We start from the raw sequence: 24,971 nt of genomic DNA on the forward strand, positions 1-24,971 counted from the left end.
CACAAGTACTCCTTTTCTTTTTGCGAATACAGACTAACACGGCTGTTACTCTGAAACCTGCATATAAGAAGAATTTCATCTGTTGTGATGATCAAATGTGCTGCTATTCAATACCTAAGGGTGATGTTGCAACGGAGTCTGCTTGCTGCACTCATATTACCTCGTAGCTTTTTGATCATGCCCATTAGCCTTTGATTTTATGAATTTTAATGGAGAACTGTACTTTCGTGTCATACAGGGTCCCTAAAATTGTGGACTTGCTGCAGGAATTACTGGGTGAAATTCTATGGCCTTTATTATATATGAGATCTGACTAGGTGATCACAGTGGACTTGCAGTCTATGAATCTATGCTAGGTAGCCCAAACTGATCTGATGTTTGCCCTGTGCAGAGGTCCCTAATCATTAAATCCAAGTTCTGTGGACTCCTGAGTTGTACTAATAAACCTGCTATAGGTGATAGTGATCCATTCCCTCTAGGTACAAAATGTAAATGGGGTTTTTGATTGCCACACGTGGAATATTATACTAGTCAGTGACAGCGGTGAGTGGATATGACTTTGAGAAGTTTTGGGAAATCCAGGGAAATCATGTGTAGTACTTTTAAAATGCAGTAGCTGTCCTTTCTTCTAATTCCACACAAAGTCATCAGGTGTTAATCTCTTCTGTGCCACACCTTCAGAAGAGCAGTCACTATCATTCCAATATATTTGATGTTGCTAGCTGTAGTGGATATAGAAGGATTTATAGTTTAGCACTCTGGAACATCACTTGTACTGTCTCAAGGGAAAAGAGCAATTCAGGTGGAGTTTGCATGCGTTGAAGAAAATGAAGCTCTGGTGTGATTGAAATTTAAGAGCTGAGCACATTCACATCTGACTGTGTTAGGGTCCAAATGTTACTGTTGACACTAGTTTTCTTTTTGGATAGCCATGCTGGCAGTCACTAGCGTGTGGAGCCCTGTCAGTTCGCTAATCTAATAGACTGTTCTTGCCCAGATCATTGTGTGTCAGTATTTTATATGCTGAATGTAGCCAGGTTTAATAATCAGTCACTTTTGCGCCTTCTGCCAGACTTCCCCCCCCACCCCCCTTTTTTTTAAACAATGTAATGTTTAATTCAAAACCTGCTATGGAAACAAACTATATACATTAAAAAAAAGCAAAGATGAAGATGAAAAGCACTGAGTCATGAAAGGTAACGAGAGTTCAGAATAATGTCATTTTAGTTTTTAAAAAATAATTTGAAATTAATCCCCTTTAAAATTGATTTTATTTTTATTACCTATTATGAAAATATTACAAGGACATGGGCACTGCTTGAAAGTACTTCTGTAGTATGTCTGAAATCCTGAAAAGCTTGCCTTCAGAACATTGGTTGATCTATTTGTTCTCCAGTCACTAAAACAGAAATCTCTGAAGCTTTTTTAGATGCCATTTTTCTTGTTTAATATTGTTGCCTTCAGCTGGCACCTGTTGAGGTCAGTTACAGTGGTTCCAAATGACAAGAATCTACCATATTTAGTGCAATGGACAAGCTTTTTGCTGTATGTCCGAGGCCTCCCATTGCCTGTCTACTGGTATTATGAAGTGCTCTCATGTTCTAGCTTGGCAATACAAAGAATTGTAAACCTCCAGGTGAGTGTTAATTGCATGGGGAAACTCCCAAGCAATCTGAATACCAAAAAGAGAGAGGCAGAGGAAGTCTAACAAATATATTATAAAGCACTGAAGCATAAACATGTAATCTGAAAGCACGGTTTCTTTGTAGAGATACATGTGAATTTTAGCTGGCCTTTCAGTTATTGCTGAGATGGAATATCCCAAATTACATTCTGCACAGAGAACGGGCAAGACATGACAGCTTGAGGCAACAAGAGGGGCTTAGAACGGTAGCATGCGGAGTTCCAGTCTGATGGCTTCCATTCTGATCCCCAGAGTCACACATGGAACAGTTACTGGCTCTGCATTCTGCGAAAGAGTACACCATCCGGTCCTGTCAGCCTCTCTCACTTTATTGGTAGAGGTATTTTTGTTCATGGTTTAGTTTGCTATATTACCTGTGAAGTTTCCCCATATGCATCTGTCCCTCTGCTTTAGGATGAGTGCCCCTTACTGGGTATCTTCTGGATGTGGGAGGTAGGTATCAACTGTAGGAATGTTCAGTACGTGTATTGCAAAAGCCACGTTATTCCCCAGAGTTTCCTCCCCTCTTTTCCCAGAGAGGAACCTCTGTCCATAATGCAGTGTCTGCATCTAATTGCCTGACAATCTTACTAGCCATCTATTATACATTCTTCCCCCGCCCCCAGGACACAGATGAGAAAGGAAGATAGTGTTTTTTCCAGCTCAATGATTTAGCATGCATCTTCTTCCCCCCTGCTTCTTCAGGTAATAAAGCCAGATGGCAGTGACAAAGAGACAGAAGCGACGCATGAATCAGATGTCCCTGAGGAGCTGTTGGGGACTTGCCTTCCTCGAGAGCCAGTGAAAGGAGATGCTGAGAGTCCGGATGTCATTATAGAGGCTCAGTTTGATGATAATGATGCAGAGAATGGACAAGAGAACTCACAGAATGTGCTGGCTGATGACATTAAGAAACTTTCTGTGGATACCAGTGAAAAGGGTGAGTGGGTCAGATTGCTGTCTTAAACTTTGATATCAGCCAACTTGAAGTTTTTTTTTTGTTTTTTTTTTTGCTGCTTTGCTTTGCTACAAGCTTTAAGGTGCAACATGGAAGTTTAATGTGTCACCACTCCTGTGCTTGCCATGCTAAGCTCCCTAACTAGTCAATAGGTTCGGTTCTGAGTGGATATTGAAAGCTGGCTTTTATGCAGCCTCAACTGACTCAATGTAAATCTGTAGAACAAAAATCACCCCTTTATATTTGGGATTCCTGTGCTGCATGTGGCTGCGGTTCGCAATCTGACTCAAGATGTTGCTATAGCTTTTTCCTCCCATCCCAGGCAGGCTTTCTAATCTGTATTCTTCACATTGGGGTTAAGAATTAAATTCCTTTGGCTTTTTCTTGCATTGCACAGTTGAATGTTCTTTGTAACTCAGGTCTTTGAAAAATAAATTGATTTGTTTAAAAAAAAATTCAAGCAATCAACGATCCTTTTGAAGAGGAGTGGTCTTACTCTGAATCTGAATCCTTCCTGTGCCATCAGATGTCACAGGAAGGATTCAGTGGCTCAAACAAGGTTCCACCATTCCTGTCTGTTTGGGGCCACTATTTGGATGTCTTTTATTAAGTCCCATATGTTTTCCCTCTCTAAGCATGTTTGATGGAGGGATTCCTTCTGTTGGCCACTTTTTACATGTTCCTCCAGCTGCCCAACAGCATGCCTGCCATGGCAGATGTGCTGGCTTCATTCTTAACACACGTTCAAGATATTGCCATCATCTCTTTGGATAGTATTGGAGACAGGATTGTTGAGCTCTGACAGATCTCAGCAGTTGTCATAAATTAATTCAGTTTAATATTTACTACTTTCTTGAGGCATCAGATGTCTCTCCATACTCTTGATGGGTTTCCAGCTTTCACATCCATATGTTAAAATATAAAAAAAACAATTGAGTTTAAGGTTTGTGGCTTTGTCTTTAAGCCATGCATTATTATTGACCAAATCTTGCTTAAACTGGTGACTGCAGCTACTGCCTTGCCAATTTGTGCCATTATTTCCTTCTGGACGTCCCCACTGGCTTGCATGTTACCACTAAGGTATGTGTATTGCCTCACCTCTTGTATTCCTTTGCCTTCTAACTTAATGCTTGAGTTGGGGTTGCTCGGGTTCTCATTAGATTTGTTTTTTCATAACTATTTACCCCATCTTTTTTCTTTTTTGCTTATGTTGGTTGACCGGTTGCTTGGAAGAGCTATCTCATCAGCAAAATCTAAATCTTCTAGTGTTAAGCTGTGATGGCAGAGGTGAGAGAGTGCCTTCTTGTTTGACAGCAATATCTGTCAAACCATTAGCTCAGATCTGTGTTTACTTTCACTGTGCAAGCTGCATCTTGATATAAAGTCTTGATCTTGTTAACTATTATTGTTGACATACCATCACACTTCAAGATGCTGCTGCCTGGACTAAGATGGAAGCTGTCATATGCCTTCGTAAAATCTATTGACATTTATGATGAGTGGATTTTTGCCATTTGGCACTTTCCTTAGTGGTTTTTCTTAGAGTGAAAATCTGGTTGACACATGATCTTACAGGTCAAAATCTGGTCTGCTCTTCCCTTAGCTTTGCCTCAGGCTGCTTCCTTTAACCTGCTTCAGAGATACTGCAGAGACCCTGCTTGTCACTGAAAGGAGTGCAGCACCTTGCCAGTAATGGCAATTGCTAGGGTCACTTTTCTTGACTATCTGTTGTTTTGAAAGCTTTTCCTGGTCCCATGTTTTGTTGAAAAGTTTGGTGATTTTTATCAATGGTCTCATCATTACAAGCTTTCAACTTTTCCTGGTGACTTGGTCTTCACCTGCAGCTTTCCCAAGTTTTAAGGTTTTTATTGTACCTTCTTTGTTTGGGGTGTGATACATTAAGATGTCCGGCTCTGGTGTTTAATTTCTTTGTCAAAGTCAGTAGTTTCTTGTGGAGTTGGTCTGTTTAGCACTTCTTAAAAGTGCTCTGCCCATCACTCTGTTCTTTTTCTCCTGTTTCTGTCTTTACTTGTTTATCCTTAACAAGCCCTATGGCTAATCTAAACTTGCCAGTTAGAACCTTGCTGAGTTGATAAAGTGTTTTACTGTTCCTCTTTCAGCAACCACTTCAGCTTCTTTGGTGATCTTATCCATATATTTCCTCTTGTCTCTTCTTGTGCTGCTTTTACTGTTTTATCCTTTGTTTTAATTAGAATTTTTTTCTGCTGCTTTTTCTGAAGCTATTTTTGAGCAGTTGATGTTTGGTTTGGCTTGTTTCCTTTCTTTCATGCTGTTCCACGTATCCTCACTTATCCAGGATTTTGGTTCACATAGCCAGTTTCCAGACACAGTTATTGCTGCATCTCTGATAGTGTCGCAGAAAGGACTGTGACATGTCAATGCTGACTTGCTGGGACCAATTCTGTCCCCATAATGTGCACGTGCAGCTCAAATCATTTTTAAAAAGAACCCCATAGTCACATTTTGAAGGCAGAATTTGGCCTCAGATAATAGTACCACCAGGTTGGATCCTGATCCTCCAAACATGAGTAACTTTATTCATCCAAGTAGTTCCATTGGGCTCAGTGGGGGTCTACTCACCTGAGTAAAGAGACTTGTGCCCGCGTGTTTGGGGGATTGGACCCTTGCCCAGTTCAAGTGTCCCTCACTGTGTACAATGTAACTAGACTTCCTTTGAAAAAATGTGTGTGTTCATGCTGTCCATTGCGCATTTCATCCATGTGATAAAGATCTTTTATGCTAAGCTTTGTATCTTGGCTCTTCCCTGTATAAAATCCCTTCCCCTGGAAACAAATCACTATTGCAGCAACAGCACAGAGAGGCGCAAATAGGAGAAGGGAATGTGTAAGGGTGAAATTCACTGGGGCTGTACTACTCCTATGCATAACATACTTAGGCCCAATTGTGAGGACTCAAGTGCTCACAGACCTTTGCAGGGGCCTCTGCACAGATGTAAATATCACCCTTTGTGAGCAATGGCAAGACTGGAGTAAATGGTACATAACCGAGCCGTGCAATACTCGAACGGAAGCTTCTGATGGGCGTATTTATACAGCAAAGTCTCAAGGATTCATGCTAAGGAACGATACCTAAAGTCAAGCACTGGTAAAATGAGAACATCAAGAAACAGACAACCTATATTATAAACAAAACCCAAAAATCCATCTCCCGGAAAACAGAACCCCCACCCAATTTAACTTCACACAGTTCTCGTCCTGGGAAGAAGAGGATGAGAGTACAAATCACATGCAACAGATGTTAGTCGTGCTGCTTAATGCACTACTGGTAGGGACTCAGATACCATGGTGATGAGCATCAGAACTTCTATAGAATAGATTAAACCAGGCTGTATGATTGACTTCACTGCCTGATAAAGCTGATCAGAAACGGCTTAGTTTAGGCATAAGTGCTGTAGTAAACAAGATTAGATACCTCTTGTATGTAGAGTGTATTGAGTGGTGGTGAGAACAAAGGATCAACAACTTGTGCAAAGTCTGGAAAGTATCACTTATTGGTGGCTTCACTGTCCATGGTATCCAGTACATAGATAGATAGATATATTTTAAATAGATCTACTTCTTAGTTGTTCCTTTAAAGGACCAACTCTCACAATCATGTATAGCAGAGGTCTAAGCAAGCACTTGCACTTCAGTCACCCTTCTCTGGATCATTTTCTTTCCCTAAAACAATCATTTCTCTCCCTTAGCTCAGTACGAATACACATGGTAGTGATATCTGCATATCATCCTCTTGTATTAGGCTACACCGGTTTCTTCCACTGCATGGCGTAGAGATTGCTCACTGGGCTCACATGTTTTCCTACCAGTCAGGCAACCCATTCCTTCCTGCAACCTTAACTTTGTGTTAACTGGACGAATGATTTTCCCCTTTGAGCCACTGGCTACCTGTTTTCTTTACCACCTGTCAATCCAGGCAGCCTTTTTGGTAGCCATCATGTCAGGCAGAGGGACAGGGGAGATCCGGCCCTTCGTGGCAGGCCTCCTATTCCTCCTCTACCCAGCAGTCTTTCATGAGGATAGAGGCCTCAGGCCACACATGAAGTTTCTGAGTAAGGTGGCTTCTGAGTTCCACATCAGTCTATTCACTTCCAGGTTTTCTTCCCTAGATTGTATTCCAGCCTGGGTTAAATGAAACATCACACATTGGATGTCATGAGGACCTATTTTATTTGGCTGGGACCCAGCCATTCAGGCATATACTAGACTCTTCATGGCATTTGCTGAGAAGGTTAAAGGGCAAAGCCATATCCTTGAGAGGCGAAGTGAGTCTCAGACTATGTCAGGACATTGTGCTAAGAAAGGGCCACCTGGGCAGGTTATGTTAGTCCACTGGGACTTGGATGGCTTCTCTGCCCTGCTTAGATAACTTGTAGCATCCCCATATCAGAGAGGGCACAGATGTAAAAGGAACTCTTGATTTCTGTGTTCCCACCTCCCAACTGCATGTATAAAGGGGGTGTATGATACAAATACTGTTACATTTTGGGAGCTCAGCTAGCCTCATTTTTTTCTCTTCATTCACTTGCCTCTTGGTATAAAGCTGTTAACAAGGTTGCAGCATCTCCACCAGTTAATGTTGCAATTAAAAAAATTCATACTTTATATTTTTAGTATAAGTGTTTGCATTCAGTAAAACCTTGCAGATCTCCCCCAAACCAGGAAAAGCGTGACTGTGTACAGAACATTTATTTATTTTACAGTGTTATCACCTCACTTATGTTCCTCTGTAATCTGAATTTCACATGAACTTGAGCCAGTCTTATCAGATACTGAAGCAGTTCTTCAGACGTGCTGATAAGGAAACATCAGCAGTGCAAATAGTAGCAGTTTGGACTGTGAGAATGGCACGCACTCTCATAAAAGCTAGTAAAGGACTGTCACCTTGCCAAAACCCATCCTTGGCCAACAAATCTATTGTGGGTTCTTGAGCTCTGCTCCTAAGAGGTTTCACTGTATGCTGACCACATACACAGGTTATCCCAGGTCCACATGGATCGCTCACAAACATGTGACTCAATAAAATAATACCAGTGGCAGTGACTGTAGTTCGGGTTGTCCTCCTGACGCCTTCTTTCCACTTGCTTGAACTTTTCAAAAACTAAATTCATAAGCACAAACTTTTAGGGCTTGTTCTCTGCCTTAAGTTTGAGCAAAAAATCGTTCCGCTGTGTTTGAGGATATACTCTGCAAGTATGCTGAGCTCACTCAGCTAAATGTGTAATGAAAGATCTAGTCAAATACGTTGCCATGAATTGAAAAGGACAACGGCCTGGGTAAGAGCTGTAATGGCCTCACTTTGCAGGTAGCTGGAGCAGGATGAGCTCACTCCTCTCCACCTAAATATTCAACATCAGTATAAAACCATTAGGACAGCTGGTAAGACAACCCCCATCTTTTAAGTCAAATATAGTCAGTAAAGTCCCTAATAACTTTGGTAAGGCTTGTAATTATCCCATACAATTATCTGGGGCCAAATTGTCAACTATTGTTACCGTCTGTAGGCCACTGTTCTGGAATACTTGGGACCCACTTTCCCATTGATCTTTGTAGTGCAAGCTTTGTAGTGTTCGTTGTATATGTAATGTTCCGCGTTTTCAGTTTTTATTTGATTAAAAAAAAGGGGGTGAGTTTTCAGTGTTTATTTTCCAAACATTAAAGCTGAGATAAAATGGGGGGGGACACAAAAAATCTTTTGTAATATACACATTTTACTACAGTGTATTTGAAACTTTTTTTAAATGTACAAAGGTATATTTTTTCTCTCTCAGAGCTAGCAGTTTGTTCAGAAATCCGCTCACATAATTTTCTTCAAACTCACATTGAGCGTCTTGCTGTCTTGGAGGTAGTCCAGCTTTGAAAATAAGTGCTCTGCGTCAATAGATCCAGGGGGTGCACTCAAAGCTCGCCATGCCACTTTGCTGAATTTGGAAGGTGTGTCTTGATGGCTGTTCCAAAAAGCCAGCACATTCAGTTTCACATTGTCAGGGCTAGGCAAGTTCATGTAAGTAGTAAATTCCCCTTTCAGATTTGAAATTTCATCTTGAGTGGCAAATGGTTGAAACACTTTGGCATAATGTCATAATCTGCTGCAAAATTCACCTTGAGGAAGGGGTGCAACACCTGGATGACATTCCAGAAAGAATCTTCAGCACCAAACACTTTGGGGTTCAGATTATGGACCATGGTCGTCTCCTATTTCTCGCTGAGCATTGTGTTGAAGCTTTTGAACGCTTTTTTGGTTCTTGTATTCTGGGGTGGGAAGGATTTTTAGAAATGGATGGGTTTTCTCATTGTATGTTTCTCCTGCAGCTTTTGTGCTCAGTTCAGCTGAGATTTGGTTGTCAGGATCTGGTAAATGTCTGTGTTGGCAAATGTGTTGGCAGTAGTCAGAGAAAACTCCAGCGTTTACTGTGTCACACAGTGATGCCAAGTTTTCAGCAGTGAACGCTACCTTGATGCATAGAATCTGGTGGGCATTTTGGTTATTTACCAGTCTCTTCAGAGTTTCTGCTTTAGAACCAGCAAACTCAAGATGATCTAGATCAAGATGAACTCAAGATCAAGATGATCTAGGAGACGCATTAGCACAGTCCACACATTATTTATAGGACAAGCAGTGAAATACAAACTCATCCACCAATGTGAAAAGTTAGGGGAAGGTAACTGACATCTGGCTCTGCACTCGTCTCGCACTGTGTAAAACAAAGCCTTCAGTTTGTTCGCATGCTTGAAAACGACCCCGAATCCAATGATGCAAGATTTCACGTCTTTCATTTCTCCTGTAGCAACGTTAATCAGATGAGCAGGACAGGAAATATACGTAGCAGCTCCGGTTTCTAATTGAGTTTAATCTCCCATGCAAATTTAGGAAGCAGAATCTATGTTAGTTGTGGCCACATTTTCCCAGATTAGTTGGTACATCTCAAACATGTCCATTCTTGCTGCGTCAGCAGAGGGGATGAATGTCACATCGGCACGAAACTATGCTGGTTTATTTGCTTTGAAATAAAAAAACAAAAACAAAAGGACAAGAATCGGAGGGTCCAAAGCATCAGGAGACTCATCAAAAATCAGACCAGATGCCACATTTCCATCAATTCGTTCCATCAGTTTAGATACTAAAGTATCATTTTCTTTCAGGTGCTTATGAGTGAGGTTGTCTGCATTAGGAAAGGTTTTTCCAGCTGGACTGGATTGTTGCACAAAGTCACCAGTAGGCCCCTCTGCTATTAACAGTGGTTGTCCAGCGAAACAAAGAGCGCACACAAAAATTCATTGATACAATCGTACTGTGTCCTCTCTTTCATTAAAGCCCTGGTGAAAGCTCCAGATATTGACGGTCCCAAAACTCATTTTCTTCTTTAAGCTTCTTGTGTTGCTTGCTTTTGACAAGCTTCTTTAGTCTGTCAGTGTGAGCACTGACCTCAGTACTGCAGTACTTGCAGTGCAATGCTTCCTCTTCACTCCCATCTTCACTTTTCTTGAAAATTTCTAAGCACTGTTTTTCTTCTTGGTACTCAGGCATAGATTTGCGGTTTTGCTCTGTGTTTATTTTTTTACCTTACCTATCTGTAAACCCCAAGGAGCTTGTCTAGGTTCCTGGGGCTCTGTGTGCTGGTAATTCAGGGAGAGGCACACTGTTCCTGGTTGGAAGGGGGAGCCAAGGGCAGACTCAGAGTCTGCTGGGCAACCAAGAGGGGGAGTGTCAGGGTTCCCCCCGAACCCGAGGGTACAGATGTGGGGACCCACATGAAAGAACCCCTGAGCTTATTTCTACCAGCTTAGGTTAAAACTTCCCCAAGGCACAAATTCTTTGCCCTTGAATGGTATGCTGCCACCACCAAGTGATTTAATAAAGAATCAGGGAAAGGACCACTTGGAGTTCCTATTCCTCCAAAATATCCCCCAAAGCCCTTACACCCCCTTCCTGGGGAGGCTTGAGAATAATATCCTAACTAATTGTTTACAAAGTGATCACAGACCCAACCCCCTGGGTCTTAGGACAATAGAGAAATCAGTCAGGTTCTCTTAAAAGAAGGATTTTATTTTTAAATAAAAAGGTAAAAATCACCTCTGTAAAATCAGGATGGAAAATAAATTTACAGGGTAACAAAAGATTCAAAGACACAGCAGAACTTTTCAAAGTTACAAAAAACAGGACTAAACCTCCCTCCAGCAAAGGAAAAATTCACAAGCGGAACAAAAGATAATCTAACACGCCTTGCCCGGCTTTTACTTACAATTTGTAATATAAGAAACTTTTAGGATGGTTTATAGGAGAAGGAGTTTTCTGATCTGACGCTTCTCTGCTTCCCCAGAGAACACATCAAAACAAAGCCTACCCCCCACCCCCCACAAGATTTGAAAGTATCTTCTTTCCCCATTGGTCCTTTTGGTCAGGTGCCAACCAGGTTATTTGAGCTTCTTAACCCCTTACAGGTAAGGAGGAATTCTAGGCTACCCTTAGCTGTATGGTTATGACAGGGAGAGAGACTATTTAGAGCAGGGGTGGCCAACCTGTGGCTCCAGAGCCACATGCGGCTCTTCAGAAGTTAACATGCAGCTCCTTGTCTAGGCACCGACCCTGGGGCTGGAGCTACAGGCGCCAACTTCCCAATGTGCCAGGGGGCGCTGACTGCTCAACCCCTGGCTCTGCCACAGGCCCTGCCTCTACCCCACCCCATCATCTGAGCCTGCCATGCCCTCGCTCCTCCCCACAGAGTCTCCTGCACGCCATGGAACAGCTGATCGGGAGGTGCAGGGAGGGAGGGAGGTGGAGGCGCTGATTGGTGGGGCTGCCCTGGGCGGGAGGCGCTGGGAGTGGGAGCGGGAGGGAGCTGATGCGGGGCTGCTGATGTATTACGGTGGCTCTTTGGCAGTGTACATTGGTAAATTCTGGCTCCTTCTCAGGCTCAGGTTGGCCAGCCCTGATTTAGAGCAACAAGGGCCCTGTTGGTTTGGGGAAAGATTGCAGGTATGCCTGCAGAGTGAGAAAGGGGCAGAGTGAAATGATTGATAAGAGAAAGCCTGGGAAGAAGAGTTAGCCTGACCAATAGGGAGTGAGATGCCCTCCCTTGGGAGCCCTGGTAGGAGGGGTGGGGTGAGAAGCCATTTTGGGGTTAGTCTGGAGCCAGCCATGGAAAGGGCAGGACTGGCTATGTGGGGATCTAGAAAAACCCAGACTCATCCATCCAAACCCTCAAGGAGATTGGCATTAAAGGAGGTATCCGGATGGATAGGGGGCATTAGATATCTATCTGTGGAGGACTGATTGTTTAAAATTCAGTGCCACACTAAATGGACACAAAGAAATAGGTGGGCAGCGTTGTCTTGTGAGCCTATCATAGTGCGCTATTAACGTTGTTTGATTTTTCTGACCTCCACTGTGTGTGTGTTCTTCATTTTACATGGTGGAACTGCTTCAGTCTCAGAGTTGCAGGGCACAACAATTGTGTAAAGCTTTAGTGCTTAACAAAAATAAGTACCCGGAGAGATACTGAGTGGATTGATAAACGGGTGTACATCAGTAAAAACTGAACTCCTTTAATAAAAAATCCCTGGTAATTTATCCATGAAAAATCAGTAAAAACTGATGCGGAAGACTATGTATATGCTATATATCCCCATGGTAAATACTATAGGAGAGAATTATCTTTTTCTCAATAATGCCAAATTGATGATTGTTGAGCTGTATAATCAGAGCTTCAAAAACTTGTCAGATCATAGTAGCCAGGGAGAAAACTGTATTTTTACTCCAGAATTTAAGCTATCAAGATGCTATTTTTTTAAAAGGGCTATTTTCAAAGGCACAGAAGGCAGGTGGGTACCTAACAGCCCTTAGTGCCTTCAAAAATCTCCTAAACCTGTATCCCTTATGTTTGCAAAGAAACCTGCTGAGAGTGGTGCTTGCCATTGGTTTTCTGAGTGAGTCGATCTTCTGCAAACAAGTGCCACCACTTCTCTCCCCCCACTCCGAGATCAGGCCTCTGGGGAAAGGAGAGAGTAATGGGAGTCTAAACAAGATGCTGCTCCTGGACCCTACTCTGGGGCACTCCATCTGCTAATAGGTGTGTAGTCAAATTGAAGCTCTCCAACTCCCTTGGCTGCTGGAAGGAATAATTCTCTGTGTTCTGCCTTCTTACCCAGATGCTCCTGGTTGCCTCAAGTGGTCATAAGGGGTTTCCACGAATTGCTTCTTCTCCAGCCTCCAGTTTTTGGGGTGTCTCCAGTGAGCAGCTTTAGTTCCTACCTCTGCTGCTGCTCATAGCTTTTCCAGGCTGCAACAGAGTGATATCTGTTTTATTTCTTGACAGTTTCACTGTCAGGATCATGACTGGGACATGGGCAGTGGGGCCCATAGGGGTGGCCAAGCCTGGAGATTAGAACGGGAGCCACACTGGAGTCAAGAATCAGGACCACAGGATGCCCTGGGGCATAGTGGAGAGCAGAGCTGAGGAGTCAAAAGTAAGGAACAGAAGCCAAAAGCCGGGGCCAATCGGTGATCTGGAGCTGTGGCAAGGAAGTGGAATTGGAGGTCAGAGCCGGGGATCAGAAGCTGAATGCCAGAGCTTCTGGGTGTGCCGGAGACGTGGTTGGGAAGTGGAACCAAAGGTCAGAGCCAGGGGTGTCAAGGATCGATAAGGGCTGGAACTGAAGCCAGGTATAAGAGCAGGCTGGGCAGGGGCAGGGGCAGGCATAGGAAGCAGGATCAAGCGTGGCTGCAGGCTTGGAAAACGCTGAGCAACCAGCGACCTCTGGCTGCTGCTGAGTCAAGTAGCAGCTAGCTCCGCCCCTCCACCAGTCAGGAAGTGCAATCAATCAGGCAGCCCCTGTCAGGATCAGCTGTAACCATTGCATTGCTAGAAGACTGACCCTGCTGCAGCTGGCTCCCTGGACTTCATTGTCACTCACAGGCTTTCCATTAGGAGGGGTGAAACTGACGAGACTCTCAGGTCAGTTTTCATTTTGCTGCACCTAGGAAAAGCTCTGAGCAGCTGCAGGTAAACTGGAGTTGTTTATCTGTAGTCTCAACACAGCACTGTGTTGGTTTACCCTAGTCTCATGTTTGGAAGGTTAAGTTTCTAGCCCTTATGATGGGTTATATTTTTTAAAGAGCTGAGATCTTTCCAAAGTTAATGGCACCCATCTAGCAAAATCTTCCTATTAGTTTTGGACGAATGGGTTTTTCGAATTCTGTCAATTGAACCTTATTTAGTCTCCAGTGTTGAGTTATTTTAAACTTTTGATTGCGTAAGTGAGGTCTGCAATAGAGATCAATGTTGTGGTGCTCGAGACAGGTAACTTCTTATTCTGTTCTCATAGAATATCAGGGTTGGAAAGGACCTCAGGAGGTCATCTAGTCCAACCCCCTGCTCAAAGCAGGACCAATCCCCAACTAAATCATCCCAGCCAGGGCTTTGTCAAGCCTGACCTTAAAAACTTCTAAGGAAGGAGATTCCACCACCTCCCTAGGTAACGCATTCCAGTGTTTCACCACCCTCCTAGTGAAAAAGTTTTTCCTAATATCCAACCTAAACCTCCCCCACTGCAACTTGAGACCATTACTCCTTGTTCTGTCATCTGGTGCCACTGAGAACAGTCTAGATCCATTCTCTTTGGAACCCCCTTTCAGGTAGTTGAAAGCAGCTATCAAATCCCCCCTCATTCTTCTCTTCCGCAGACTAAACAATCCCAGTTCCCTCAGCCTCTTCTCATAAGTCATGTGTTCCAGTCCCCTAATCATTTTTGTTGCCCTCCGCTGGACTCTTTCCAATTTTTCCACATACTTCTTATAGTGTGGGGCCCAAAACTGGGCACAGTACTCCAGATGAGGCCTCACCAATGTCGAATAGAGGGGAACGATCACATCCCTCGATCTGCTGGCAATGCCCCTACTTATACATCCCAAAATGCCATTGGCCTTCTTGGCAACAAGGGCACACTGCTGACTTATATCCAGCTTCTCGTCCACTGTAACCCCTAGGTCCTTTTCTGCAGGACTGCTGCTGAGCCATTTGGTCCCTAGTCTATAGCGGTGCATGGGATTCTTCCTTCCTAAGTGCAGGACTCTGCACTTGTCCTTGTTGAACCTCATCAGATTTCTTTTGGCCTAATCCTCTAATTTGTCTAGGTCCCTCTGTATCCTATCCCTACCCTCCAGCATATCTACCTCTCCTCCCAGTTTAGTGTCATCTGCAAACTTGCTGAGGGTGCAATCCACACCATCCTCCAGATCATTTATGAAGATATTGAACAAAACCGGCCCGAGGACCGACCCTTGGGGCACTCCATTTGATACCGGCTGCCAACTAGACATGGAGCCATTGATCACTACCCGTTGAGCCCGACAGTCTAGCCAACTTTCTATCCACCTTATAGTCCATTCATCCAACCCATACTTCTTTAACTTGCTGGCACGTCAGTCTTCATGACCCCACAATGACCTGTTATGCGAGGCAAAAAATTACTCATGCAGTTAGGTAACTGGAATTAGATAGATTCCACATATTGCCATTTGTTACTGAAGAGCCTAATTAATCTGTGCTTTTCCCTTGGGTTACGAGTCCCGGCTGAGCAGGCTAAAAGGCATGATTTTCACAATGGATGGTAGGCATGGGAGGTAGCAGAATCTGGTTATTGTTAACAACAATTTCCCTAGGTGAATCAGATAAAAATTCATTCAGCTAAGCTAATCAAATACTATACTTCTCATTTAGTAGCTAAATCATTTCTTCTTAGGGGAAAAAATGACACAAACACTTTAAGAAAAATAATATACATACCCTAAAAAAGGAAATGAAACAAGGATGTTAAATATTTAATGAAACACAGTTATGAAAACATTTCCTAAACTATTTCTTAATTTAATGAATCTGGTGTCCATGAGAGGTGCAACACTGATAGCTCAGGAGAATGAAGTCCTCCATTACTGGCAGTAGCACTGTGCGAGTCCTGACCCTGTTTTGGAGTGATCAGCTTTAGGGGCTGTCAAAAGTAGTGCAGTCTCAGAGCCAATTCAGGGATTTGCTGCTCTGCTAAGACTGCCAGCAGATGGCCCAGCTATGGTGGCTTTGTGATGTGGACTTCTGTCCAGAAAGAGTTAGCCTGAAATCCTCTGAGCTCATCTTACACAGATCACCAAACAGCATTTAGAGTGTAACAGTTTTGTTCACTGTGGACCTAGGCTGAAACTGATGCCCTGGTTCTTTTATCCCTGTACTCAGTCCACGGAGATACCTAGACACACATTTTGACATTGTTGAGTTCAGTCTTTGTCCACAATGAAATGTTCCATGTAGAGCAATGTGAGGTTCCTAGTGAAATGCTCTGTAGGATAATCTGAAGCTAAGCTAAGCTTTCTCATCATCTTGAGCTTTGGTTTTTCTAGTCCCCCCCCTTTGTTTCCCCCATCCCCAAACAAAATCCATTGATAAAGGGTTATATACTATCATCTATCCATATGTACACAGTTCCCATCGCAGTCGGTGAGAGTTTCTCTGTGAATAGAGGTCAGAGATTGCCAGTCTCTCATAAGAGGTTAGAGTTCTGTCCACTTTAAAACACACAACTGTTTGACAGGTACTCAAGAAAATACTCTGGACACAACTGGTCTAGTGAATTGATGCTGGCTGTCTCCTCTTCCATTTCTGAGCGAGCAAAGAGCTGTCTTCTCTACACCTGACCTCTGCCAGTATCCTAGAAACTTCTCAGTCAGGCTTTAGGCAGGAATATAGCACAGAGAGAGGCATGGTACACAGCTTTCTCCTAGCCATGGACAGTGGGTAAGCAGCCATACTCATTCTGGCTGAGACTGTGGAAGGAGAGTAGGGGATTTAGTCATGATTCCCTTTAATTTAAATTGAAATCCCATACTCGGCTTTGAAAATCTAAACCTTTGTCTCTCTCCACAGTATTTGTCACCGCCTATCAGACCTATCTTGGAAGGAAACCTGTAGTATACACCTTTTGCCATTGCTTTTTGCTCTGCTTTTTTGTAGATATTAGGTATTGATTGATATATCCCTGCTGCCTATAAAGTACTTGCCTCTGGATCTTCAACAGTCTTCTTTCTAACCTTGCAAGTTTCTAACTTCAAACGTTTTTGGTACAGTTGGCCATATGGGTGTAGCACATTCAGGAATTAGCAATGAATGGTTATCGCAGGGTGAGATTGCTCAAGTGTAAACTTAAAGGAAACACCATGAAGGAAGTTGCTGGTGCTTTTAAAGTGTATACAATAGCTATTATGAAATGTCTTGGGAATACTGTCTGGCTTGAAACTGCCCTGCTATTTAAATACACGGATCTATTAAATACACGGAGCTATCTCAGTACATTGCATGCATGGAGAAGAGGGCATGTTCACACAGTGACCATTAGTTCTGATGTAGGACACTATGTGCTATATCCATTATTAAAAATGTCAAAACAGCTAACTGGATGGTCTAGTCAAAGTGAGATAAATATGCTCCTTAATTCAGAAATAATCTTGTATTGTACTGATGGAATACAAAGCATGTGTCTAGTGCTTACTCAGATGCTTTTTCTTGTGTGTTGCTTTCCGAAGTAGGACTTTTTTGTGGCTTATTGAAAAGTAGAATAAAATCTAGTCTGGGGCAGTACCATCTGACTCGCTCAGCGTAGCATTAGACTTTCACCACTGTAGCGGGAAAGGTTAAGTGCTGTTCTCAGATGTGTACACAGCTCCCATTCGCTCTAGCAGGATCTGCACATGCATTTCTGAGAAGCCGTGGCTCTAGGTGTGGGTATCGAGTCCTGCCTTGCAGAAGGCACGTTGCCATTTAAAGTTCTTATTTTTTTGTGGTGGTGGGCCGTATGTATGCGCCTTTTAAAAATCTTCGTTATTACCCCCCAAATCAGGATCTGATGAGCAATTTGATCCTTATGTTGTACTGGATAGCAGGGTGGATAAAAACAGATGATTTTGGTTGTGGGGGGGGGGGAATCAAGAAAATTGATTTTAAAAAAAAATTAAATCTGATTTTTAAATTTTGTTTACATTGTTTTTTTCTTTTTAAAAATAAACCTGTTTAAAATGAAATCTGAATTGAATACAAAATTTGTTAAGGCCTAAACTTCTTATAGTCTCTTAAAATTGTTTAAATAAAACATAAATATGCCGAATCCATGAGCTTCTCAAAAACGTTGACTTAAAGGCTGCTTTTCTGTGTAAACTTTGTAAAGAAAGAATCAGGGGGAAAACGTCTAACTTTGGAGGTCAAGCTTTATACATCTGGCACAACAGGTGTGTACTGTATTAAAGGCTTGGTTTTTTTTAATAAAAACAATTTTTATGTATGCTGTTTTGTGTGTTTAATTAAATTCCAATTACCAGCCTAATGAAGCTTGACACAAATCATGAGCAAAAAGTTAATTATCTAGTGAATAAACAAGATATCATTCACCATTTTCTAACATACTAAAAATGTACAGTTAATAAGAATCTGAAACTATTGAGAGATAATTGCTTAAATCAATGGATATAGTACACCCTCCTCGGTAGCAAAAAGATGTACCAAATCTTGTGTAAAGGTTCTATTCAGTTGTAAGTTAACATGTTTCAATGGTCATATCAACCAATGAGAATGCACCTTTCTTTAGAAAATAACTGAAGTACAAATGGAGAAGTTGATTAAAATTGATGATTGAAATCGCCTTATCCACGCTGCTGTATAGAAGTGCATGTTGCGGGTTACTTGATGTTTCCAGTATCCCAGAGAAGGCCATAACAATGCCAGTTACAGAATCCAAATATCCCACCTTTTAGTCCCCAATATTAACTATTAAATCATGCCGCTGCTCCTTCTGATTGTCCATTAAAAATGAATCGTTGTTCTAGTTTGTGTTATCTAAGTGCATAATTGCCATTCTCTACACATTTGTGTAGTTTTTGTGGAATTTTCTTATTTGCAGTACATGGCTCTTTATATTGGTATAGATAAAATCTTTGAACAACACTTCCTTGTTGAGAGTGGTGCACCATCTCTGAGATTAAATCTACTAACCACCGATTTATTCTTGTTGAAGTCACTTTGCTGATGTTCTGGTACAGAAACATCAAGTACCTAAAGCTGCCCAATTAAACAAACACCAGAGAAGTGAAAAGTCTATTACTTCATTAGCAAACAGCAAAGTTTTCCTGCTACTGAGTCACGTGTACCAACCAATCCGTGTAGTATAGGAGCACCTGGATCTGAAGTGCAGGTTCTGTGTTTGGACCTGGATCGATGCCAGTAGTGTGTCTACAGTCGGGAAAGTCAAGTCCACGTGGAATGGGCTAAGTCATTTTATTTAAGATTTTTCTAGCTGAAATAGTAAGCATTCAGTAATTGTTTCTTCTTTCCATCATGTAAGGGAGAATTTTTTCCCCCAGTCAGTTGTTTTTGGGATTTGAAACTCTGATTTATTTTCATTTGCAAGTGTATATTGCATCTTTAATTGTGTTCCTTCTGGAAGGAATTGCAGATTTCCATAGTGACCAGTGCGTACCTGGAGAAAGTAATTTTGGATCTGTCACCACTAATAAGGATTTTAGTCTGATGGCTGTAGGGCCGCTTTAGCCACCTGTTAGTGTCATAGTAATCTGATTGTACTAGGACATTTTGTGGGGTTGTTTTTAATATGTGAGACCATGAGTAGTTGCCAGATACATCTGACTACATATGAGAACTGTTCAAACTGATCTTTTAGAGAGGGATGCAAATGCTACAAGTGCTGAATCTAATTTGCTGGTTAATGACATAACTAATTTGAGAGGTTCCTTGCAGTTAGTGCATAATTGTTTAAGTAAAGCTATGACCATTTTGGTTTGTCAGATAATTGCTGAAAGGAAAACAAGGGGTTTATAACAGAGTTACACTGGGTTCTTGCTGCTGAATTTTTTTTCACTGTAAGATGAGCTTATGAAGTATTGCCCAAGCTAACATAGTAAATCTTCCTCAGAAAACATGACATTTCAGAGGGTGGAAATATTAAATGGCCATTGGATAACCACTATAGTAAAGGGGTCAGAATAATTCAGTTTTGGTTTGGCATAAGGCAAAGAGCTTCTTCCCATCCCCGCTCCTTTGCTCAAAAGCTACCTTCTTTCAGATCTTCTCTTTCCTTTGAGAATGGCCTCTGTAGTTCCCCCACGTGTATGGGTGCTCGCCTCTGCTCCAGACTCTGGCCCCTGTAGAACAGCATTTTCCAGTAGGGCCAAATGAACACCGCCTGGTGCCGATGGAGCCAAAAGGGGCTTTTAGAACAGACTGAGGTGCCGGTTCAGATGTCTGTGACAAAGTTGTCTACAGCAGAACTTCTTTGATTCTGGCACCTCTAGCCCTCTTGTTTCTTCTCTCCTTTCTTCAGCCACAGAGGAATCTTTTTAGTGCAGAAGCCTGGGATCTGCCAGCTCAGCCAGGTGGATTTCAGATCTCTAACATCCACTCTGCCTCAAAGGATAATACTACTTCATCCAAAGTGGCTAGAGGTTTGCCACTCTGGCCATCTCCTTGGGGCACCTTTGTGCATGTGTCTTTGTTACTGTTGTCCTTTAGTCCCTTTGGTGCGATTCTTTTGGCAGTAGCCTTCTTCTGCCTCACATTGGCCAGCTCCTGCTAGGAGGTTCACTTAGAAAAGACTGCATCTTTTTGCTCATTTTATCCAAGAGCCCCAGGGCACCATGTTCTCATCTCATCCCATCTCCTGTTTGAGAAGCATCATGCTCACTAGAAAGTATGCCTTTCAGATACAGACACTGATAAGGAATATGTAGGGGAACAAGCAGATTCAGGAATGACTTCCTTGACTTCTCTTGAAGATTTGGTCACAGGCTCCAATCTCTTTGCTGGCTGAATCTCTGGCTGATGGGCTCAGGATTTTCTGGTGAGTATGGCCAAGGCATTGAAACATGGAGATAGCATTCTGCCTCAAGGACACTGGTTTTCAAGGGCCTCTGATTGTCTCTGCCTGTGGCTGACAGGGTAGATTCTACCAGGAGTCACAGTGAGAATTCGTGCTCCCAGTAGGCAATTCTGTGCTGCGTGGTTCTGTGCTCGGCGTGCACATATCCCATGTGTTCACGTGCACAGGCCATGTCTTCTGAGAACAGGTTACTGGTTTTACTTGTTCCTTTTTGTCCAAGTGGTAGGCAAATCTGTCTGTTGGAACAGCTGATAAATGTGAGTGACTTTGTTGAGAAATGGAAATCTGAACGTAAGGTGTAAAAGAGACAATTTCACAAAGCTTTACCCCCATCCAAGAAAATATTCCTAGAACATTGTTCCTGGAAATTTTCATCGTAGTTGTCCTTGCATGTATCTCGTTCTTTCCTGCTCCATGTTGATTGCAGCATCCCCATTGTGTCACACTGAAAAGTAAGTTTTGTCTTCCTTGCTGTCGCTCTAATCGCTCGTCCAACCTGCAGACTCATTACAGTAAATCCCTATGCTTCTTGTTAGGCATGCTTTAATATAGTCTTTGGAAGAATACCAAGCTAGTTCACCTCCATAATCTGCTAGTGTTTCTTAGTTTTTGGTTGTCGCATCCTGTGCATTAGGATAATTACTGTCTTTTTGATAGCAACATTATAAACTCAGTACCATTAACTAATTGTTAGGCTGTGTTGTTTGTATGTACAAGGCCTTATCTTCTTTAAGATTATCTCCGGCATGTAGAATATTCTTAAAAATTCACGTTTAAAAACAGCTTTACTTGCGTTCAGCTTTTCAAAATTGTTGCCTGATACGATTTCTGTTTTGCAGAAATGTTAAATGTTGCTTTGCTGTATCCTCCCTGTTGCTTAGGATCATAACCACAGTATTCTCCTATTTTAAAATAGTTTATTAGCCAAGCAGTTTTTTCAAACTTGTTTGTCATCATGACATCCATTGTGATTTACCCTTCACAGAATACTATTGATGGATCAATTCAAGGTCAGATGATCTGGGAGGAAAATGGGGTTACATTTTTAGAAAGGAGAGGGATTTTTTTTTACCCCTTTCCCCTTCTTCCTTTCACACATTCTTCATAAAAATTCCTCTTTGCTCAAACTCTTCTTAAAAATTCACCTTTGGGCAGAGCATAAGCCTGAAGAACTTCATCCCAAAAGGCAGATTTGGGGAAAAGTTATGAAAATGGGTGTATCAATATAGGGATAGCAGTTGCTGTGAAATGACTGCTAGTATAATCTCGCCTAACGGCAAAATGTTCCAGGTATGGAAGTTTCCCATCTGTGAAGGTACCCTCTTGATGGCACTGCACAGCAGTTGCCTACGGAACTGCCTGTAAACATAAGGGCGTTCTTCTGTGTTCCACATTAGCTCTGAGTTCTGAGGAATATTTCAGTCACATGGAGCTGACTGACTTCTCTGCAATCCTGGCAGCTGCAGCCATACCCAGACTGAGACAGCTCACTATTCATCCATCATGTCACCAGCAAGTTCCATTGATGGGAGCCTTGTTGGACAGATGGGCGTCTTGTGTGGGCCTGTATCTCTGCTTTAAAAACTCTGTCCTGGAGTCCTTCTGGTGTGCATATGAGCATTTTTGGCATCCTGCAGAACTTTATATCTTTCTCTTGTTCCTTTTAAGAAAAGACCATTGACAGTTACTTTCCCTTAAACTCGCAACCAAGGGGCTGGTCCTTTTTGGAAAACAATATTCTCCAGAACAATCCGGATCCTACGTTAAGTGAACATGTCATAGGTAGATGGAGTTTCAACACCAGGGGGAAAATGAGGAGTTTCTCCTCCCCTAGTTATACAGTAAAGGTTGTGTTTCTGTTTCCATTCTAAAGGCACTTTCAAAAGGATAAAACCTGTAACTTGCCATTCGAGAGCCCACCCTCAAACTTCTCTTACCAAATGAAAGATTGCGTTAGCAGTTTGTAAATACCAAACGCACTAACACGTGCCTCTTACCTGTGTTGGATACTTGCATGGTTTGAAACTCAAAACTAAGTTTGGTTGGCAGTTGGCTTAAACATTCCTGGTATCTGGTGAAGGAAATTAACAGGAAGAAAAAACGTGGCTATTGGTCATATGAAGCGATTACTTTTCTTGAGGCTTTTTAATACCCCGGTCCATGGCCGAAGAGTGTCAACTAGTGAGATGTGGTTTCAATTTCTAGGATAAATATGTATTTTATAACCTTGCATAAGGTTTTTCAAAGGAAATTAAATATTAAATGGATGTAAGTACTTAAAGGACTATTTGTATAATGTTAAGTTAATGACACCAACTAAGAAAAGCCAGGAAATTCAAGCAGGTTTTTTTAAATTTAATAAATAGAATGTGTCTTCCACTGTTTTGTTTATTATGGCTGGTATAGCTGTACTTGTAAAATTTGGGTTTATTTTGACTTTGTTTTGCAGATGTGCACAATAAGTGAACATATATCTGTTCTTCATTTTGGCCTGGAGAAATATTAAATGACATTTATTGCTGGGGTATTTTGACATTCAGTCAAGTTGTTCCCTTCATTTAAAACTTGTACTTGAAGTTTGGATTAGAATTGACAGCAAAAGACTAAAGCAAACTGATGATGGAAGATGTACTAAAGTAACCTCTCTCTCTCTCTCTCGCTTTGTTTGATATAGTGAAGGACGCAGAGAGGGGTTGTGCACTAGGTGCAAAGCAAGAAGATGTCTCCAAGGTGAACAATCCAAGGCTTCTTCCGGAGAAGTTTCTTCAGAGGACAGCAAAGGTAGCGTCTCATTGGAATAACGATCTATCTTTCACGTCAGAAGGGCTTGAACAGCATTATGCTCTGAAATAGCCCTGCCTTTGGCCTCCCTGCAATCTTCGGCTAGTGTTCGTTGAATCCGATTCCCCTGTCTAGGAATATTTTCTTCACAGTCTGATAAAAGCTTGAGTACTGTGCCATTTTTGCCAATTACCCTGGTTTAAAATGCATTTGTTTATTATACAAAATTACTTAGCAAGATTCAAAAAGGGATTGGACGTTTATATGGATGTCAAGAATAGTGAAAGCTCCCATAATTAATTATAATGGTTTTGGAAGGGATATTATACTTCACGTTTAAGGTGCTCTCTAAATATTAAGAGATAATCTGCCCTCACAGAGATCTCATCCTATCCCACACCTGCTGCAGGGGTGTCAGAAACATATGGGTCTGGCTACTGCCAGAGACAGGGAGCTGGACTAGATTGTCCTCTGATCTCAGCCAGTATGGTGATTCCTACGTTCCAGATTTCACTGAGAAGTGAATCTTCAGCCCTTCTAAAAGGATTGCTCTGAATAAACCCAGACAATTAGCGATAATATTTCGGCTTATATCCAGTGATTTATATGGGCCTACAAAAAATATACCCAGTATGAATACATCTGTGGAAAGTGACATTTAATGGAATGCAATTTATTATTATTTTTTTAAAGCCATTTCGTATAAAGCCCTAACTCTGGAGAAGCACAGGGAAAAAATGTCTGCCAAACTCCCCGCAGTGTGCCCTTTTCTCTCCTGTAGTTAGCATTGGATCCACAGAGGCACCGTTTTTGGACGGGTCTTTCTGCACTGATTGTTGAGCCGTGAGTATACAAGGGGAAGATTTTACAGAAGTGACTTGTACATTGTGGTAACGTACTGCTGCTTGTCTGGTTTTATTCTGTAGTTAAGAAAAGTGCCGTAAAGAGCTAACACTTGGGAGATGCACAGTTCCACCATCGCCGTGAGCAAGATGGCACGCTTTGTTTGGTGCAGGAAATCACTTTGTAAATAGGCACTGTTTATAAAAAAAAAAAAAAAAAAAAAAAAAAAAAGTGGGGGAGGGGCAGGGAAATGTTTTGTGTCTTCTGAATTTCCAAGATGTTCTGCTATGCCTTTGTGCTCTCCTTTCACCATTATTCTGTTACAGGACATGAATGTTTCTCTGATGGTGATAACTGTAGAAATCCTGTGATTGTTCTAGGTGGTCTGTATCTTAGAGAAGAAGCATTCCAGAGCAGCTACGGGCTTCATCAAACTGCTGGCAGACAAGAGCAGTGAACTCTTCAAGAAGTGTGCCATGTTCTCACCTGTGGACCACCGAGTGCCTAGAGCCTATGTGTCTTTGGCAGACTGCCCTCCAGACTTTGTGAGCAGGCCTGAGGACTACTCCAGTACGCTCTTCATCTGTCGTATTGTGGATTGGAGGGAAGACAGCAACTTTGCAATAGGGTACGTGGTTACTAGCAGATATGGAGGAAAAGGAGGTTTCTCTTCTGGACTCCTAATTTGATTTTAGTTGGATATTGCTACAAGCGCATTAGAGACACAGACAAATATCTT

The 24,971-nt window shown here is 42.2% G+C and overlaps 1 protein-coding gene across 11 annotated transcripts in view; it reads left to right on the top strand.

The window, feature by feature from the left end:
• DIS3L2 (DIS3 like 3'-5' exoribonuclease 2) overlaps positions 1-24,971 on the top strand; it is a 273,032-nt gene that overhangs the window by 83,542 nt on the left and 164,519 nt on the right. For 7 of the 11 annotated variants that reach the window (XM_043521858.1, XM_043521860.1, XM_043521861.1 and 4 more), the window contains 4 exons: positions 2,390-2,624; positions 3,876-3,929; positions 23,283-23,389; positions 24,613-24,860. In XM_043521858.1, the coding sequence (XP_043377793.1) occupies positions 2,390-2,624; positions 3,876-3,929; positions 23,283-23,389; positions 24,613-24,860 (644 nt within the window). The remainder of the gene's footprint in view (positions 1-2,389; positions 2,625-3,875; positions 3,930-23,282; positions 23,390-24,612; positions 24,861-24,971) is intronic. The other 4 variants (XM_037908114.2, XM_037908115.2, XM_037908117.2 and 1 more) reach the window with 1 other exon arrangement.

Source organism: Chelonia mydas, chromosome 9 (genome assembly GCF_015237465.2).
Source record: "Chelonia mydas isolate rCheMyd1 chromosome 9, rCheMyd1.pri.v2, whole genome shotgun sequence".
NCBI lineage: Eukaryota > Metazoa > Chordata > Testudines > Cheloniidae > Chelonia > Chelonia mydas.